The 21,867-nt window shown below is 42.7% G+C and overlaps 1 protein-coding gene and 1 long non-coding RNA gene across 2 annotated transcripts in view; one reads left to right on the forward strand and one right to left on the reverse strand.

Annotated features, from left to right (window-relative positions):
- Positions 1-1,616: 1,616 nt before the first annotated feature.
- Positions 1,617-10,444, forward strand: LOC130369478 (speedy protein 1-B-like). The gene is made up of 5 exons (XM_056574810.1): positions 1,617-1,760; positions 5,741-5,910; positions 9,281-9,563; positions 9,876-10,044; positions 10,127-10,444. Exons 3-5 carry the CDS (start codon positions 9,493-9,495, stop codon positions 10,346-10,348), a joined length of 462 nt encoding a protein of 153 aa, XP_056430785.1. The 5' UTR covers positions 1,617-1,760; positions 5,741-5,910; positions 9,281-9,492; the 3' UTR covers positions 10,349-10,444.
- Positions 10,161-21,867, reverse strand: part of LOC130369480 (uncharacterized) — a 30,607-nt gene continuing 18,900 nt past the window's right edge. The window contains exons 2-4 of the long non-coding RNA XR_008892774.1: positions 21,102-21,206; positions 11,857-11,963; positions 10,161-10,286 (exon numbers count right to left, since the gene is read on the reverse strand). This is a non-coding gene — a long non-coding RNA (uncharacterized LOC130369480). The remainder of the gene's footprint in view (positions 10,287-11,856; positions 11,964-21,101; positions 21,207-21,867) is intronic.

Consider the following 21,867-nt stretch of genomic DNA (forward strand, 5'->3'; position numbering starts at 1 on the left):
AGTAAAGTGTGTACATGTTAATTTAATGTAGAGGAAATATATGTATAGGACCTTAGTGGTCACGTGATACACAGTTGTAATGTATAAAATGCTTAAGGATCTTTCGAGGTCATGTGATGTACCCAGAGTTCACTGAGTTCATAACTTACAGGTTTGCTGACCAATGAGCTTTGTCCAGCCCTCTTAATATATAAGGGGCTGCAGCCACTAAATTCACTCTCTTAGTTCCGGATTATCAAGCAAGCACAACATCTCAGCATCAGCATCAATTCAAGCTAGGCCTGAAGCCTAACATCCCGCAGCCACAAAACGTGCGTTACCAAGGCTCAAACTACTGAATCCTGTGTGACTACTATCAGCTCAAATATTCTAAAATAGTAGCACAGTGGCTAGCATCAAAAGATCATTGCTTCCAAGTCCCATCAAACCTGTGAGGAACCTGTATCCCCGTTCACTCTTGAAAAGACTGTTATGTTCAATACTGTTGCATAAAATCTTCGAGTAAAGTTCAGTTTACTTCATAAAATCTGCTGTGGACATTCCGTTATTTTTCCCTGCCGTTTGTGGGGCGGTTTGCAGTAGGAACATTACTATTGAGGAAACCGCAGCCTGGCGTCACCACATTCAAGGGTTAATACCACCAGACCCAACACTATTACCGCAACACCCTAGACACCATTACGCTCCCAGCACCACATTTACATTATCTTATTTTGAAAAAGTGTGTGTGGGGGGTTGGGGGGCAGTATGATTCACACTTTTATTAGGGGAGGGGCCTATTCACATTTATAATATTTTTTTTTTTTATTATTCTTTTTTACATTTTTTTTTTGTTCCTAAGAGGACTATAATATGAAATCACTGGATCGCTAACAAAGTTTGATGCTATGAACGGCTTTAGGTCCCACAATCAACTTTGATTTCGGGATCTAAAGGGTTCATAGGCGTAATAGGGATATTATCTGGCCCAAGGCTGAAGATTCCCCCCATGGTATGGAGTGGGATGTCATCACAATCTCGCTCCAATGCTGGTTACTCCTTCCCAGGACATCCCCATGTGACCTATAGCGGGAATGTGTAAAACTATATAGATTTTCCCATCCCAAGTGAGAAATGCTACTTCTAGTTTATATTACTATGAAATAATGAATCTCATTCATCTCGTGTCCTTTATAACAGATACATTGAATGCTCAGGATAACATATCACATAGCACATTTTTATCATGACTTTTATGTTGAGGTTTTTATGTATTTTTTAACTTTGGCTTCCAATGTTGCTGTTTTTCAACCATCAGTTCATTGGGACGATGCAATCATAGCGCAGGCCCATGTAACATATTGTACTGCACTATCCAATAGCCAGACCCATCGACCAATAGGATCGCAGGGTTTTACAAATAAACAACAACAGAAAATGACAGTTGGTGCCAGTCTGCGATTGCTCTTCTAGAGTTGAGACCGGCTCCTTATTTCTCTGCGAGAAGTGACTTTTTTGGACAGCGACCCCCATCAATTTCTACAGATTTTGAGGAGAGGAGGAGAGGCGAGGAGGAGGCGAGTAGGAGGCGGAGGAGAGGAGGAGGCGGAGGAGAGGAGGAGGCGGAGGAGGAGAGGAGGCGGAGGAGGAGAGGAGGAGAGGAGAGGAGGAGAGGCGAGGAGGAGGAGAGGCGAGGAGGAGGAGGCGGCGAGGAAGAGAAGAAAAGGCGACACCATGAGGAAGAGGAAGAGAGAACTGACAGCCCTTTATGAGGAGGAGTGGTAAGTATAAAGGACACATCACTACACCATTTTATAGGGATACATTTACAGACAGTCTTCAAAAACTAAGAGTTGTTTTTCTGCCATCCACTAAGGGGAAGATTTATCAAAAATGTAGAGAACATGTTGACCAGTTGCCATAGCAACCAATCAGCTTCCCCCCTTTTTCAGAGGCCTTTTTAAAAAAAGAAATTAAAAAATCTGATTGGTTGCTATGGGTAACTGCAACACTATTCTCAGCCAAACGTTTTGATAAATCTCCCCCAGTACTGTCTATGATGTTTTTTTTCTTTTCTAACGTTTGCACTGAGCATGTCCCATAAACTGTCATGTGCAGTGCAACCGCACTACTGAGCCTCCATGTATAACTGCTACTAGTGTATATGCTAATTGCCCCTAATGTTATATGTGATAACTGCCCCCCTAATGTTATATATGATAACTGCCCCAGTAATGTTATATGTGATATCTGCTCCCCTAATGTTATATGTGATAACTGCCCCCCTAATGTTGTATGTGATAACTGCCCCCCTAATGTTGTATGTGATAACTGCCCCCCTAATGTTATATGTTATTAATTCCCCCAATGTTATACGTGATAACTGCCCCCTAATGTTATATGTGGTAACTGTCCCTAATGTTATATATTATAACTGCCCCCCTAATGTTATATGTGATAACTGCCCCTCTAATGTTATATGTGATAACTGCCCCCCTAACGTTATATGTGATAACTGCCCCCCTAATGTTGTATGTGATAACTGCCCCCCTAATGTTATATGTGATAAATGCCCCCAATGTTGTACGTGATAACTGCCCCCTAATGTTATATGTGGTAACTGTCCCTAATGTTATATATGATAACTGCCCCCCTAATGTTATATGTGATAACTGCCCCCCTAATGTTATATGTGATAACTACCCCCTAATGTTATGTGTGATAACTGCCCCCTTAATGTTATATGTGATAACTGCCCCCCTAATGTTATATGTGATAAATGCCCCCCTAATGTTATATGTGATAACTGCCCCACTAATGTTATATGTTATAACTGCCCCTAATGTTATATGTGATAACCGCCCCCCTAATGTTGTATGTGATAACTGCCCCCCTAATGTTATATGTGATAACTGCCCCCCAATGTTATATGTGATAACTGCCCCCCTAATGTTATATGTGATAACTGTCCCTAATGTTATATATGATAACTGCCCCCCTTATGTTATATGTGATAACTGCCCCTAATGTTATATGTGATAACTGCCCCCCTAATGTTGTATGTGATAACTGCCCCCCTAATATTATATGTGATAACTGCCCCCTAATGTTATATGTGATAACTGCCCCTCTAATGTTATATGTGATAACTGCCCCCCTAATGTTATATGTGATAACTGCCCCCCTAATGTTATATGTGATAACTACCCCCTAATGTTATGTGTGATAACTGCCCCCTTAATGTTATATGTGATAACTGCCCCCCTAATGTTATATGTGATAAATGCCCCCCTAATGTTATATGTGATAACTGCCCCACTAATGTTATATGTTATAACTGCCCTCTAATGTTATATGTGATAACTGCCCCCCTAATGTTATATGTGATAACTGTCCCTAATGTTATATATGATAACTGCCCCCCTTATGTTATATGTGATAACTGCCCCTAATGTTATATGTGATAACTGCCCTCCTAATGTTGTATGTGATAACTGCCCCCCTAATATTATATGTGATAACTGCCCCCCTAATGTTATATGTGATAACTGCCCCTCTAATGTTATATGTGATAACTGCCCCCCTAATGTTATATGTGATAACTGCCCCCCTAATGTTATATGTGATAACTACCCCCTAATGTTATGTGTGATAACTGCCCCCTTAATGTTATATGTGATAACTGCCCCCCTAATGTTATATGTGATAAATGCCCCCCTAATGTTATATGTGATAACTGCCCCACTAATGTTATATGTTATAACTGCCCTCTAATGTTATATGTGATAACTGCCCCCCTAATGTTATATGTGATAACTGCCCCCCTAATGTTATATGTGATAACTGCCCCCCTAATGTTATATGTGATGACTGCCCCCCTAATATTATATGTGATAACTGCCCCCCTAATGTTATATATGATAACTGCCCCCCTAATGTTATATTTGATAACTGCCCCCCTAATGTTGTATGTGATAACTGCCCCCCTAATGTTATATGTGATAACTGCGCCCCTAATGTTGTATGTGATAACTGCCCCCCTGATGTTGTATGTGATAACTGCCCCTCTAATGTTATATGTGATAACTGCCCCCCTAATGTTGTATGTGATAACTGCCCCCCTAATGTTGTATGTGATAACTGCCCCCCTAATGTTATATGTGATAACTGCCCCCCTAATGTTATATGTGATAACTGCCCCCCCTAATGTTATATATGATAACTGCCCCCCTAATGTTATATGTGATAACTGCCCCCCTAATGTTATATGTGATAACTGTCCCCCTAATGTTATATGTGATAACTGCCCCCCTTATGTTATATGTGATAAATGCCCCCAATGTTATACTTGATAACTGCCCCCTAATGTTATGTGTGATAACTGCCCCCCTAATGTTATATGTGATAAATGCCCCCAATGTTATACTTGATAACTGCTCCCCTAATGTTATATGTGATAACTGCCCCCAATGTTATTATAGTTGGGCAGCTATATGTATCATACCACCAGAGGAATTTAGATTAAGAAGTTTTCTGGGACTTTTCCATTTATGGTCCATCCTCAGGACTGGCTATTAATGTGTTGTTGGTGGTGGACCAACACCAGGCACCTCACCCCTGCCCTACAGCTGTTTGGCAGAGCCATGGGGGGAGATTTACCAAAACCTGTCCAGACAAAAAGCTGCTGAGTTGCCCATAGCAACCAATCAGAGCGCTTCTTTCCTTTTTGCAAAGGCCTTTTCAAAAATGAAAGAATCGATCTGATTGGTTGCTATGGGCAACACAGCAACTTTTCCTCAGGACAGGTTTTGATAAATTTCCCCCCATGATGGTTTTCACATATAAACAATGGAGGAGATTTATCCAAACCTGGGCAGTGGAAGAGTGGTGCAGTTGCCTATAGCAACCTATCAGATTGCTTCTTTAAAAAAATGAAAGAAGCAAGCTGATTGGTTGCTATGGGCACCCTATCCCCTATCGCTGGGACACCCGTGACCTCTGCGCACTGACCCGTGACACCCCGTGTTCTGAACAAATGCCAAGTTCTGGCGGCAGTGGTCGTGATGTCATGCCCCCCCTTCGATGTCTATGGGAAGGGGTGTGACGGCTCCCATAGACATGCATGGAGGGGATGTGGCGTTTTTTCTTTTAGATTTTTAACATTTTTTTTCCAGCAGTCAATGTGTAGCATGAATAATTCAATTATTTTATTATTTGGGTCATTATGAATGTGGCGAAACTCAATATGTTTTTTAAATTTTTTATGTTGTTTTCAGAAAAAGTTGATGCTTTTTTTTATTTACATTTTATTTTTAAGAGCCCTACAAAGGGACTGACAGCGATCAGTGTGGAAACTCCTCACATGCAGCTTTCAGGATTTGACTGGTGTATATGAAGGGTTAATCTACTAGAAGAGGTTCCTCCGCTCCTTGTAGCTCCAGCAGGAGCCCGACTATCATACTGATCCCTGCACGGTAGACCCGCATTGCCTTATGATAGCACTGAAAATATGGTGGGCAAGACTAGGGACCCTTAAAGGGGTACTCCACTGATCTGTACAGACGCCCGGCATTCTGCCACGCCCCCTCCCATAGACATGAATGGAGGGGGCGTGGCTTGATGTAACGAGAATATAATGTTGTACCATATGGTCTCATAGACTTCCATGGTGTCATATTATGGCTCCTTATAACCGGGATGGCCCATTATTTGGTCGGGTGCATGAGGCCCAATACTATAGATGTTATCTCTTCTATCACAGTTCAGCATCTGCCACCCAGGAGGAGTCGGAGAAGACGGAGGACCAGCCAAAGGAGGAGACGGACGGCGAGCCAAAGAAGAAGAGGGAGCAGACGGACAACAACCGCAGGGAGACCACTGATGACGCCATCCTACAGCCGGAGGAACAAGCCGCTTTTTACAGACTCCTGGGTAACAATACATTTTTCTTTCAATGACAAAAAGTATAATATTTAATCACATGATAAAATAAAGTGTTCTTATCCCCTTAAAGATGCCCCCCCCCCAGGAGATAGATAGTTGCCCCCAGTGTAGATAGGTTCTGCCAAGGGGTAGATAGTGGTTCCCAGTGTAGACAGGTGCCCTCCAGGAGGTAGATAGTAGTTTCCAGTGTAGATAGGTTTCCACCAGAGGTAGACAGTAGTAATGAGCGGCAGGGGACATATTCGAATTTGCAATATTTCACTATGTTTTTTTTTTTTTTTTCCATGCGAAAATTTGTAATGAAATTCGCATAGTGCGCATGCGCAATTATATCTCCAGTGTGCCGATATTCGCATAGTTGTCTCCAGTTATCTCCAGTGTAGATAGATTCCCCCCCAGAGGTAGATAGCTACCCTCCAGGAGGCAGGTAGTTGTCTCCAGTGTAGATAGATCCCCCCCCCCCCCCCAGAGGTAGATAGCTGTTCCCAGTGTAGACAGCTGCCCTCCAGGAGGCAGGTAGTTGATCCCAGTGTAGATAAATTCCCCCCCAGAGGTAGATAGCTGTTCCCAGTGTAGACAGCTGCCCTCCAGGAGGCAGGTAGTTGCCTCCAGTGTAGATAAATTCCCCCCCAGAGGTAGATAGCTGTTCCCAGTGTAGACAGCTGCCCTCCAGGTGGCAGGTAGTTGTCTCCAGTGTAGATAGATTCCCCCCCAGAGGTAGATAGCTGTTCCCAGTATAGACAGGTGCCCTCCAGGAGGCAGGTAGTTGATCCCAGTGTAGATAGGTTTCCCCAAACGTAGGCATTTTTCCCACAGTATAGACATGTGCCCTCCAGGAGGTAGATAGTTGCCCCAATTGTAGACATGTCCCTGTCACCCAATATTTTTAATTAATTAAATACATATATAATTAAATAAGAATTAAAAAATACATATTTACGTTTAGAGATGTCGCGAATTGTTCGCCGGCGAAAAGTTCCCGGCGAATTTAGCATGTTCACGTTCGCCTCGCCGGGCGAACATATGTGAAGTTCGATCCGCCCCCTATACTTTAACCTTGCAGTAAACTTTGACCCTGTGAGTCAGAGTCAGCAGACACATTACAGCCAATCAGCAGCAGTCCTTCCCTTCCAGACCCCCCTACCTCTTGCACGGACACCATTTTAGCCTCATTCTGCATGCTGTAGGCTTAGAAAGTGGAGGGTCAGAGAAGCTGCTCCTGCTGTATAAGGAAAGTGATAGCTAGGTTGCTGCTAGGTGGTGTATTCAGGGTCTAGTTTACTTCTAAAGCACTAGTGTAACATCTGCTTTAAGGACAGCACCCAAAAAGCCCTTTTTAGGGCTGAAAGATATCAGTCCTGGTTGGGAGGGAACCGCTGGTATTAAGGGGTACTCCTGAATCAAACTTAAGTTCCTTCAAGCAACTAACTACTACAGTATTCAAAGAGCTGAAAGATATCAGTCCGTGTGTCTTGCAACACCTGGGGGCACCCTGGTTGGGAGGGAACCGCTGGTTAAAAGGGGTACTTCAGTATAAAACTTAAGTTCCTTCAAGCAACTAACTACTACAGTATTCAAAGGGCTGAAAGATATCAGTCTGTGCGTTTTGCAACAGCTGGAGGCACCCTGTTTGAGGACCACTGCTTAAAAGGGGAACTCCGCTAGCAAGCTTTTTTGCTCATTGTCACACTAGTGCAAATCCCATTAGATGTGACAGTTGTGCAAATAAAAAAAAACTTTTTTGGCTGTTAAATAAAATCAGTCGTCACTGTCAGTTCACGTCACAGTTGCCATTTTTTTTGCCTGCAGGGCAAATTGTGTCACCCTAGTGCAAATCACATTAGGTGTGACAGTTGTGCAAATTAACCAAAAAATTACAGGTAGAGGAAGGCCACCCCGCAGGGGCCGTCGTGGTGCTGGGATTCCCTTTGGCCCTAGAATGGCCAGTCATCAGAGGCCACGTACCCTGAACCCCCAAAGTTCTGAGGACTTAGTTGACTGGCTATCACAAGACACCAAATCTACTACAGCTTCCGCTCGGAACCTTGACGCACCATTCTACTCCTCCTCTAGCTTAGCTTCGGGCACCTCTCATGCTACCAGAACCATGCATTCCATGAATGGCAGCCGTCACCAGGTTTACCCAATGCGCAGTGTAGGTGATATACCTGCTCTGACCATGCCAGTGAGGTGCTTGATTTGTGACAGCCCGACACGTTGAAATTCAACACTCCTAATGTTCGGTTGGGTTCAAATCCCACTATGTGCTGCCTCAAGGGGGGCTCTAACTATGTGCTGCATAATATGGGGGAATCTTATGTGCTGCCTAAAGGGGAGCTCTAACTATGTGCTGACTAACATGGGGGAATCTTACTATGTGATGCCTAAAGTGGGGGGATCTAACTATGTGCTGCCTAAAGGGAGGCTCTAACTATGTGCTGCCTAATATGGGGGAATCTATGTGCTGTCTAAAGAGGGGAATCTAACTATGTGATGCCTAAAGGGGGGCTCTATATGCTGCCTAAAGGGTGCTAAAGCACGTTATTCCAAACCATTTAGGAATAATAGGTGATTTATGCCCTTTATGGATTAAAACCAGACTCTGCATCAACTATGTAATTTTCCATGGGAGTTTTGCCATGGATCCCACTCCAGCATGCCACAATACATTTGTTAGTCCCCTTGAAACAACTTTTAAATCACTATTGTGGCCAGAAAGAGTCCCTGTGGGTTTTAAAATTCGCCTGCCCATTGAAGTCAAAGGTGGTTCGCGAACATTTGCGGAAGGTTGCGTTTGCGGTTCGCGAACCGAAAATTTTATGTTCGCGACATCACTATTTACGTTCTCTTTACTGCCTTACCAACATGGACGTCCCTTGGTTCACACAGAGTGATGTTACCCTGTGTGTGTCTGAGCCGGAGACAGTGGGCAGAGGTCCTGCACCTCTCCCAACCTGCAACCAGGGAAAGTGCCCTCGACCCATAATTCTAGAGATCTCCAGCAGTTCTGCCACCCTGCCGGGCTAGGAAGATGGTGGTTCCCTAGGCAGGTGCCTACTCAGCCAACCCCCAATCTTGGCCCTATGAAACAGACATATACATCGTAAATAAAGATCAGTATTATCATAGCCCTAATACTGAGGTCCATGTTCTTCAGGAAAGATAATGTTCCCTCTACAGAACCTTCTCTCTCCTGCTCTGGTGCTTCTGTACAATGTATAGTATGGAATATAGTGTATAATGTGTCAGTGACTGTATACACACATGTATATGTATATTATATGTAGAATTGTTATAGATAGTATAGAAGATATTGATTGAATAAATAAAAATAATGATATCTCTGTTATTTTTGTAGATGAAGGACACATCCAGCTATTTCTAGGCAGGGACAGCTGCTATAAGATCGCGGACAAGGTAGTATATAAAGGGAAAGAATAGATGTTGTACAGATAGAAGTAAATACAGGGATATACTGGAGACATACAGGTACTGTATAATAGAATGTATTTAGATAAGAAATGTATTACCAGCCTCTAACTCTTCTTCTCCCTCTAGTATCTCCTGGCCATGGTCCTCATCTACTTCCGAAGAGCCAACCTGCGTACGGAGGAATATAACACCTACTTCTTTCCAGCGCTGTGAGTTTTTATTAATGTTATTGCATATATACACATCTATATAAATATATAAATATATATATATTATATATATATATATATACACATATCTATATAAATACATAAATATATATATATATATATATATATATATATATATTTATAAACATTAATATAAATACATATAAATATATATATATATATATATATATATATATATATATATATATACACCGGGCACTCTGTGTTGTAATATTACTACCAATGGTTCTTCTCCTCTTTCTCTTGTGAAATGTGTATAATTTTTATTTATTTATTTTTTCTTCCTTTTAGGTTTCTTGCCAACCAGTTTGAAGAGGATGAGATGTTTCGACGCGAGATCTACCCCTGGGCCCTTGGACCGATGTGGACGGCGATGAAGACCTGGATGCTACACCTGCGGAACCTGCTGCTCCTCCGGATGAGATTCCACGCTTGGGTGACCAGAGACACCTGTGATCGGGTCAGTGACATAAAATAAAAACTATACACTAGGAATGAAAGTCTGTGTTTATTATAACAATGTATATTGTGATTAATTCTAGATCATGGCACAAGACCCCGAGTACTGGGCATGGAAGAGAGAGCGTAAGGAACATCACGGCTGGGCCATACGCTGGTACCGGAGGGATCCTGGAGAATACATCCCGAGAGGCCCATGGTGGATTCCTCCCGCCTGCTCCATCTGTATCACCGATCTGCAGCCTTGTGCCGGGGAAGAGAACACCAAGCGAAGAAGGACGAAGAAAGAAGAACAGAACGGATGAAGACCAAGCCGCCCTAGATGTATTCTTAAGGTCACGTTCCCACTTGGCATATACGTAGCGTATTTGACGCTGCGCAAAGTCTGCAGAAGCAGCGGGAAATACGCTGCATATCCCTCGCTCACATACACACAAGGCTTTCTGGCGGCAGCCCTATGTGCGCAGTGAGTTTTGGAGGCGGGGCTCCACCTCCAAAACTCACTGCAAACAAAGGGCTGCCGCAAGAAAGCCTTGTGTGTATGGTGAGCGAGGGATACGCAGCGTATCTCTCGCTGCTGCTACAGATTTTGCACAGCGTGAAGTATTCTGCATACATGCCAAGAGGGAACGTGCCCTTATAGTATATTTATTGTTACAATAAATGCACACACTAAATCACTGTACACAAATCACAAACACAAAATACATACACATTCATTCCCTACACACTTTTACTACATACACATTCATCTCCTACACACAATCACTACATAGACATTCATTCTCTACACACTATCACTAAATACACATTCATTCTCTACACACTATCACTACATACACATTCTTTCCCTACACACTATCACTACATACACATTCATCCCCTACACACTATCACTACATACACATTCATCCCCTACACACTATCACTACATACACATTCATTCCCTACACACTATCACTACATACACATTCATCCCCTACACATTATCACTACATACACATTCATCCCCTACACACTATCACTACATACACATTCATCCCCTACACACTATCACTACATACACATTTGCAGTCATGTTATAGCGTAATAGGGGCATAGATGCCCATAGATGCCCACAACAAGGAAATAATTCTACTGCCGTACAAATCACTAGTCAGATCACACATAGAATACTGTGTACAGTACTGGGCACCAGTGTACAAGAAAGATATAGTGGAGATGGAGAGGGTTCAAAGACGGGCAACCAGGTTAATACGGGGAAGGGGAGGACTACAGTACCCAGAAAGATTATCAGAATTGGGTTTATTTAGTTTAGAAAAAAGAAGGCTTAGGGGAGACCTAATAACTATGTATAAATATATCAGGGGACCATTCAGAGATCTCTCCCATGATCTATTTATACCCAGGACTGTATCTATAACAAGGGGGCATCCTCTACGTTTAGAGGAAAGAAGGTTTCTACGCAACCACAGACGGGGGTTCTTTACTGTAAGAGCAGTGAGACTGTGGAATTCTCTCCCGGAGGAGGTAGTCATGGTGAACTCTGTAAAAGAGTTCAAAAGGGGTCTGGATGCATTCTTGGAGAATAATAACATCGCCGGTTATGTATACTAGATTTATAGGGACAGAACGTTGATCCAGAGATTTATTCTGACTGCCATATTTGGAGTCGGGAAGGAATTTTTACCTCTAGTATGAGGGTTTTTTGCCTTCCCCTGGATCAACTCAGTAGGGACTTACACATTAAAAACACATTAAAAATACATATAAAATATAATAATAAACTTCACATTTAATTACATTTATTTACCTTGTCTGAGTCACTTCTTCTATTAGAATTTGTTACAAAGTGTGGATGATGAGCGGTGTGTGACCCGAATGCCCTGATGTAACCTTCAGAGTTTTTTTTCCTTCTCCCTAGTAAATAGTAAAGTAGAAAAAACGTATGCCGTTAACTTTTTGCAGTCACATTAAAAGGGTACTCCACTGCCCCAGCGTTCAAACATTTTGTTCTGAACACTGGGTGCAGGCTGCTGGGGTTGTGACTTCATGGCCACGCCCCTCGTGATGTCAAGCCATGCCACGCCGCCCTAAACGGAAGACTATGGAGGGGCGTGATGCATGCCAAGCACCCTCCCAGAGACTAGCATTGAGGGGACGTGGAGTAATGTCACAAGGGGCGTTGCCATTACGTCATGACCCCCGCAGCTTGCACCCAGCATTCTGAACAAAATGTTCAGAACAATGGGGCAGTTGAGTACCCCTTTTAATTGCATGCTTGGAACCCTAGCTATAGTGATGCAGAGGTAACAGTCACACAAGGGCCCTGATGCCTGAGGGGGTCCATGAAGTGTTATGAATGGCACAGGATGGTTTGGGGGTCCTTGTTACACATTGCACATTGAAGCGTCTGCTTTATGTATGATGCATATTTTCTCTCATGGTGGTCATACACTGTGGACAAAATATGGCTGAACTTTGTCTGAACTAAGAATGCTTTTTATAGTGTAGCCAGAAAGAACAAGAAGGTGTTGACAAGGTGTAAGGTGGTCTTCAATGGGTTTAGAGGCTATCATTTGCAGTGCTATCTGGTTAATAATAAAATAAATAAATATATCAAACAGGTAAGGGAGTATCTAGGCTAATTTTCATTGACCAAGTGGTTTTATAAAAATAAAATTTTATTAGTTTACTAGATAATACCACAAATGTTTACATTTATTTTTGTTTATGTGGTGTCCCGGTACAGGACCTGTTCCTGTCCCTTGTCTAAGGTCCCCACAGCTAGAATCCCTCCATGTCTATAGGGCTCTCCTGTAGGGCATACCCCTAGTAGTCTTAAGTAAAGTGTGTACATATTAATTTAATGTAGAGGAAATATATGTATAGGACCATAGTGGTCACGTGATACACAGTTGTCATGTATAAAATGCTTAAGGACCTTTCGAGGTCATGTGATGTACCCAGAGTTCACTGGCTTCATAACTTACAGGTTTGCTGACCAATGAGCTTTGTCCAGCCCTCTTAATATATAAGGGGCTGCAGCCACTAAATTCACTCTCTTAGTACCGGATTATCAAGCAAGCACAACATCTCAGCATCAGCATCAATTCAAGCTAGGCCTGAAGCCTAACATCCCGCAGCCACAAAACGTGCGTTACCAAGGCTCAAACTACTGAATCCTGTGTGACTACTATCAGCTCAAATATTCTAAAATAGTAGCACAGTGGCTAGTATCAAAAGATCATTGCTTCCAAGTCCCATCAGCATCAAAACATCATTTCTTCCAAGTCCCATCAAACCTGTGAGGAACCTGTATCCCCGTTCACTCTTGAAAAGACTGTTATGTTCAATACTGTTGCATAAAATCTTCGAGTAAAGTTTCATCAGTGTACTTCATAAAATCTGCTATGGACATTCTGTTATTTTTCCCTGCCGTTTGTGGGACGGTTTGCAGTAGGAACATTACTATTGAGGAAACCGCAGCCTGGCGTCAGGACACTCAAGGGTTAATACCACCAGACCCAACACTATTACCGCAACACTCTAGACACCATTACGCTCCCAGCACCACATTTACATTATCTTATTTAAAAAAAAGAGTATGTGGGGGGGGGGGGGGATGTTAGTGTGAATCACACTTTTATTAAGGGTGGGGCTTATTCACATTTATCCTTTTATTTTTTTTATAATTCTTTTTTACACTTTTTTTTTGTTCCCACAGAGGATGATAATATGAAATCACTGGATCGCTAACAAAGTTCAATGCTGTGAACCGCTTTAGGTCATCCAATGTTAGGACGTCTTGCAAATGTGGTGAAGACTTCAGGAAGTGCTTGACAACCAGATTCAACACGTGTGCCATGCAGGGCGCAGGTTTCACACTTCCTTGTCGCAGCGCGGACACAATGTTCTTCCCATTGTCGGTCACCATGGTTCCCATTTCCAGTTTTTGTGGAGTAAGCCATACTCCGATTTCTTGACGATTGAATTTTAGCAGTTCCTCCCCTGTGTGACTCCGTTTGCCAAGGCAAACCATGTGAAGAACAGTGTGACACTGCCGTGCTCTACACACATGGTGCGATGAAGGGCCACTGAGATTTGAACGTGAAGTGGAGGCCGAGGACACAGTGGAGGGTGAGGAGGCGGAGTTGCGCACTGTCACCAACTGGACCAACTGCCTGAGAGCGAGAGCGTGGAGGAGGAAGCGGTGTGACCTGTTCAAGTTGCTGTTGTGGCTGTGCAGGAACCACATTTACTCAGTGGGCCGTAAAATCACATGTATTGTCCCTGCCCGTAGTTACAGCTCCACACGTCAGCGCTGCTGTGCACTTTTGAACACACCGACAGGCTCAAGGGCTGGCACACCTTCTCTTGTACAAACTTATGCAGGGCTGGTACTGCCTTCTTCGCAAAGAAATTACGACTTGGGACTCTCCACCTCGGGTCAGCACAAGCCCTCAATTCTCTGAAATGTGCAGAGTCCACCACTTGAAATGGGAGGGACTGCAGCACCAGCAACTTGGAAAGGAGGACATTCAGCTTCTGCGCAATTGGATGAATGCGACAGAAGGAGGGTATGACACACAGCTCCCTTCACCTGAGGTGGTGGACCCTTGGCTGGCTGAAGGAGGGAGTGGCGTGCCACTGGGTGATGCCGCAGGCTGGACCACCACATCTGAGCCACGGTTGTCCATGGCTGCTTTATGCTGGTGCATCATATGTTGACGCAGGGCCGTGGTGCCAACAATGCTACCCTGTCCACGCTTCACCTTCTACCGACATATCTTGCATGTGGCTGTGTTAACTTCCTCCGGATGCTTGATGAAAAACTGCCATACCACGAGTATCTGATTTTACCACCAACAGTGCGCAATAATTGACTGCTACTACCGCCATCTCAAGGAACCCCTGTTCCACTACCTCCTGGGAAGGTAGGCTTCCGCGAAGCAGTTGGTCTACCCTGGGCACGTTTGGCTCCTGAATTTCCACTTCTGCCACTATGCTGACTGCCAACCATGCTACCACCTTGCTGGCTCATCTGCTGCCTCAGGGGCAACCTGCAACCCTCTTCTGCTGATGATGATGAAGCCCCCTCTGCACCCGGATCCCAAGTGCGATCGGCTTCATCATCATGGAGTTCTGCCTCTCACTGCGGCTTCTGCTGCCACTCGCCCCTAGTCTGCTGCGACCTCTGTCTGATAAATTTAGGACTCTGACACTCCTCTGAGCACATCCTGGCACTTCACTGCCTGACATACTTAGTGCGTACACAAGGGGAGTAAAATATGCTTCACTACACGCCTTTCACTGTATGTAGGCTTGTTGCAGATTAACATGTTCAAAAAAGTACACTACGTAGATGTAGCTATGTGGTATGCACATATGACAGAAAAAAAAGGATGTATAGTACACTTGGAAAACTTATTTTCGTAAAACACCAGCCGGTGATTACTTTTGCCTGGACTTTCCCAGTACCTAGACTTGTTACAGAGTCACTGATACAAAATAATAGCCTGCTTTGATGTAGGTATGTGGTGTGCACTTATGAGGGCAGAAAAATGCTCTACAATGAGCCTAAAAACTCTGTAAGTTTTGTAAAACACCAGCCGGTGAGTACTATTGTTTGGACTTTCACAGTATGTAGGCCCTTGACAGATTAACAGGTACAAAATGGTACACTACTTAGATGTACGTATGTGGTGTGCACTAATGAGGGCAGAAAAATGCGTTACAATACGCCTAAAAACTCTGTATTTTTGTAAAACACCACCCGGTGAGTAATTTTGCTTGGACTTTCACAGTATGTAGGCCCTTGGCAAATTAACAGGTAAAAAATAGTACACTACTTAGATGTAGGTATGTGGTATGCACTGATGAGGGCAGAAAAATGCGCTACAATACGCCAAAAAACTCAGTATTTTTGTAAACACCAGCCGGTGAGTACTGTTGCTATGACTTTCACAGTATGTAGGCCCTTGACAGATTAACAGGTACAAAATGGTACACTTATTAGATGTATGTATGTGGTATGCACGCATGAGGGCAAGAAAATGCGCAACAATACGAAAAAACAAAACGCTGTATTTTTGTAAAACAACAGCCAGTGAGTACTGTTGCTTGGACTATCACAGTATGTAGGCCTTTCACAGATTAACAGGTACAAAATGGTACACTAATTAGATGTATGCATGTGGTATGCACTGATGAGGGCAGAAAAATGCTCAACAATATGCCAAAATAATCTGTATTTTTGTAAAACAACAGCCTGTGAGTACTGTTGCTTGGAGTTTCATAGTATGTAGGCCCTTGACAGATTAACAGGTACAAAATGGTACACTTATTAGATGTACGTATGTGGTATGCACGTATGAGGGCAAAAAATGCGCAACAATACACAAAAAAACTCTGTATTTTTGTAAAACACCAGCCGGTGAGTACTGTTGCTTGGACTTTCACAGTATGTATGCCCTTGACAAATTAAAAGCTAGAAAATAGTACACTACTTAGATGTAGGTATGTGGTATACACGTATGAGGGCAAAAAAATGCTCTACAATATGCCAAACAACTCAGTATTTTTGTAAAACACCAGCCGGTGAGTACTGTTGCTTGGACTTTCACAGTATGTAGACCTTTCACAGATTAGCAGGTACAAAATGGTACACTAATTAGATGTACGTATGGGGTATGCACATATGAGTGCAAAAAATGCCCAACAATACGCCCAAAAACAATGTATTTTTGTAAAACACCAGCCGGTGATTACTTTTGCCAGGACTTTCCCAATATCTAGACTTGTTACAGATAGAAAATAGTAGACTGCTTTGATGTAGTATGTGGTATGCACGTATGAGGGCAGACAAATGCACTAAAGTCCACTGAAAAAACATATTTGTGAACAGCAGCAGGACACAGCAGTGCAGCACCACAAAAAAAAAAATTTAAACGGGGATTAAACCCAAAATTGCACTCTGTCACAAAGTGTTAAGAATGGTGTGAACTGGTTTTTATACCATCTATAGACTATTATAACCAGCAGATGATTTCTTGTGAAAAAAATACACAGAATTGCGCTGAAAATTCTTCCCTGCCTCCTGTGATAAGGTTCATGAAGTTCAGGCAGCTTGTTGATATGTATGAGGCAACGAAAAGCTATCTGCCCTCTCTGATGAAATGCTCAATAAAGTGAATGGGAGGTTTATGGCGTAAAAATCCTTCTCAGTCAGAACAAGCAAAGTACTGCACTTCTCTCTGTCCACAACGCTGATTTAAATAGCAGTTGGCAGTGGAACGCTGTGGTATAAGCAATTCAGCGTGTCTGTGTAACACACACAGACACGCAGTCCGCCCTATCTCTGCAGTGTATATGGCATGAAATGAGCAGCCACAAGATGGCTGGGGATTATATAGGGCTGTGACATCACAGGGGTCAATGAATGATGATAGGATGCATCTCGAATGTGATTCAGGGTCATCCCGCCTACCTCCCTTCCCGTCGTACTTTCCCACCCTCCCATAATCCCCTGCCCCATGAAGTGACATGTGTATCCGCCATTTTAGGTCTCCTTTAGCCTGGAACGCTGTAAAATGCAGTTTAATTAAGCGATTTGCGCAATAGAATTGCTGCGATATTCGCATTCGTTGTGAATCGAATATTTCATGAAACCCGTAACGAATTTGGGTTCGTCAGCTTCGATTCGCTCATCTCTAATCACTACATACACATTCATTTCCTACACACTATCACTACATACACATTCATTCCCTACACACTATCACTACATAAACATTCATTCTCTACACACTATCACCACACACACATTCATTCCCTACACACTATCACTACACACACATTCATTCCCTACACACTATCACTACATACACATTCATACCCTACACACTATCACTACATACACATTGATTCCCTACACACTATGACTACATACACATTCATTCCCTACACACTATCACTACATACACATTCATTCCCTACACACTATCACTACATACACATTCATCCCCTTCACACTATCACTACACACACATTCATCCCCTACACACTATCACCACACACACATTCATCCCCTACACACTATCACTACATACACATTCATCCCCTACACACTATCACCACACACACATTCATCCCCTACACACTATCACTACATATACATTCATCCCCTACACACTGTCACTACATACACATTCATTCCATACACACTATCACTACATACACATTCATTCTCTACACACTATGACTACATAAACATTCATCCCCTACACACTATCACTACATACACATTCATTCTCTACACCCTATCGCTACATACACATTCATTCCCTACACACTATCACTACATACACATTCATCCCCTGCACACAATCACTACATACGCATTAATTTCCTACACACTATCACTACGTACACATTCATTCCCTACACACTATCACTACATAAACATTCATTCCCTACACCCCATCACTACATACACATTCATTCTCTACACACTATCACTACATACACATTCATCCCCTGCACACTATCAATACATACACATTCATTTCCTACACACTATCATTTCATACACATTCATTCTCTACACACTATCACTACATACACATTCATACCCTACACACTATCACTACATACACATTGATTCCCTACACACTATCACTACATACACATTCATTCCCTACACACTATCACTACATACACATTCATTCCTTACACACTATCACTACATACACATTCATCCCCTTCACACTATCACAACACACACATTCATCCCCTACACACTATCACTACATACACATTCATTCCATACACACTATCACTACATACACATTCATTCTCTACACACTATGACTACATAAACATTCATCCCCTACACACTATCACTACATACACATTCATTCTCTACACACTATCACTACATACACATTAATTCCCTACACACTATCACTACATACACATTCATCCCCTGCACACAATCACTACATACGCATTAATTTCCTACACACTATCACTACGTACACATTCATTCCCTACACACTATCACTACATACACATTCATCCCCTACACACTATCACTACATAAACATTCATTCCCTACACCCCATCACTACATACACATTCATTCTCTACACACTATCACTACATACACATTCATCCCCTGCACACTATCAATACATACACATTAATTTCCTACACACTATCATTTCATACACATTCATTCTCTACACACTATCACTACATACACATTCATTCTCTACACACTATCACTACATACACATTCATCCCCTGCACACTATCAATACATACACATTCATTTCCTACACACTATCATTTCATACACATTCATTCTCTACACACTATGACTACATAAACATTCATCCCCTACACACTATCACTACATACACATTCATTCTCTACACACTATCACTACATACACATTCATTCCCTACACACTATCACTACATACACATTCATTCCCTACACACTATCACTACATACACATTCATACCCTACACACTATCACTACATACACATTCATCCCCTTGTTTATTTGTATGAGGCAACGAAAAGCTATCTGCCCTCTCTGATGAAATGCTCAATAAAGTGAATGGGAGGTTTATAACGTAAAAATCCTTCTCAGTCAGAACAAGCAAAGCACTGCACTTCTCTCTGTCCACAACGCTGATTTAAATAGCAGTTGGCAGTGGAACGCTGTGGTATAAGCAATTCAGCGTGTCTGTGTAATACACACAGACACGCAGTCCGCCCTATCTCTGCAGTATATATGGCATGAAATGAGCAGCCGCAAGATGGCTGGGGATTATATAGGTCTGTGACATCACAGGGGTCAATGAATGATGATAGGATGCATCTCGCATGTGATTCAGGGTCATCCCGCCTACCTCCCTTCCCGTTGTACTTTCCCACCCTCCCATAATCCCGTGCCCCATGAAGTGACATGTGTATCCACCATTTTAGGTCTCCTTTAGCCTGGAACGCTGTAAAATGCAGTTTAATTAAGCGATTTGCGCAATAGAATTGCGGAGATATTCAAATTTGTTGTGAATCGAATATTTCATGAAACTCGTAACGAATTTGGGTTTGTCAGCTTCGATTCGCTCATCTCTAATCACTACATGCACATTAGTTTCCTACACACTATCACTACATACACATTCATTCCCTACACCCTATCACTACATACACATTCATTCTCTACACACTATCACTACATACACATTCATTCTCTACACACTATCACTACATACACATTCATCCCCTTCACACTATCACTACATACACATTCATCCCCTACACACTGTCACTACATACACATTAATTCCCTACACACTATCACTACATACACATTAATTCCCTACACACTATCACTACATACACATTCATCCCCTACACACTATCACTACACACACATTCATCCCCTACACACTATCACTACATACACATTCATCCCCTACACACTGTCACTACATACACATTGATTCCCTGCACACTATGACTACATACACATTGATTCCCTACACACTATCACTACATACACATTCATCCCCTACACAGTATCAGTAAGTAAACATTCATCCCCTACACACTATCACTACATACACATTCATCCCCTACACACTGTCACTACATACACATTCATCCCCTTCCCACTATCACTACATACACATTCATCCCCTACACACTGTCACTACACACACATTCATTCCCTACACACTATCACTACACACATATTCATTCCCTACACACTATCACTACATACACATTCATCCCCTACACACTATCACTACATACACATTTGTAGTCATGTTTTAGCGTAATCCTCCCTTAGTATGCCCAGAGGAAGGGCCATACAGCAGCCATGGATTTCCTATTATGGGGGTTTTTCCTGTCCTGAGCGCTGCTGTATGCTCTTCTTGTCCTGAGCGCTGCTGTACGCTCTTCATGAATGATTTTAGGTAACAACACATTTAAAATACATATAAAATATAATAAACTTCACATTAATTACATTTTTACCTTGTCTGAGTACTTCTTCTATTAGAATTTGTTACAAAGTGTGGATGATGAGCGGTGTGTGACGCGAATGCCCTGATGTAATCTTCAGAGGTTTTTTCCTTCTCCCTAGTAAATAGTAAAGTAGAAAAAACGTATGCGGTTAACTTTTTGCAGTCACATTAAAAGGGTACTCCACTGCCCCAGCATTCAAACATTTTGTTCTGAACACTGGGTGCGAGCTGCTGGGGTTGTGACGTCATGCCCACACCCCTTGTGATGTCACACGATGCCACGCCCCCTCAAAGCAAGTCTATGGAGGGGCGTGGTGCATGCCAAGTACCCTCCCAGAGACTAGCATTGAGGGGACGTGGCGTAACGTCACAAGGGTAGGGGCCAATACGAGGTAACCCCCGCTGCTTGCACCCAGCATTCTGAACAGAATGTTCAGAATGATGGGGCAGTGGAGTACCCCTTTTAATTGCATGCTTGGAACCCTAGCTATAGTGATGCAAAGGGAACAGTCACACAAGGGCCCTGATGCCTGAGGGGGTCCATGAAGTGTTATGAATGGCACAGGATGGTTTGGGGGTCCTTGTTACACATTGCACATTAAAGCGTATGCTTCATGTATGATGCATATTTTGTCTCAAGGTGGCGATACACAGTGGACAAAATTTGGCTGAACTTTGGCTGAACTAAGAATGCTTTTTATGGTGTAGCCAGAAAGAACAAGAAGGTGTTGACAAGGTGTAAGGTGGTCTTCAATGGGTTTAGAGGCTATCATTTG

The sequence above is a fragment of the Hyla sarda genome, chromosome 4 (genome assembly GCF_029499605.1).
Source record: "Hyla sarda isolate aHylSar1 chromosome 4, aHylSar1.hap1, whole genome shotgun sequence".
Classification (NCBI taxonomy): Eukaryota; Metazoa; Chordata; class Amphibia; order Anura; family Hylidae; genus Hyla; species Hyla sarda.

Excerpts from the sequence above, each read along its gene's own strand:
- LOC130369478 (XM_056574810.1), top strand. The coding sequence starts at position 9,493 with ATGGTCCTCATCTACTTCCGAAGAGCCAACCTGCGTACGGAGGAATAT. Across the intron at positions 9,564-9,875 it reads ACCTACTTCTTTCCAGCGCT|GTTTCTTGCCAACCAGTTTG; the intron begins GTGAGTTTTTAT and ends TCTTCCTTTTAG. Across the intron at positions 10,045-10,126 it reads CCAGAGACACCTGTGATCGG|ATCATGGCACAAGACCCCGA; the intron begins GTCAGTGACATA and ends GATTAATTCTAG.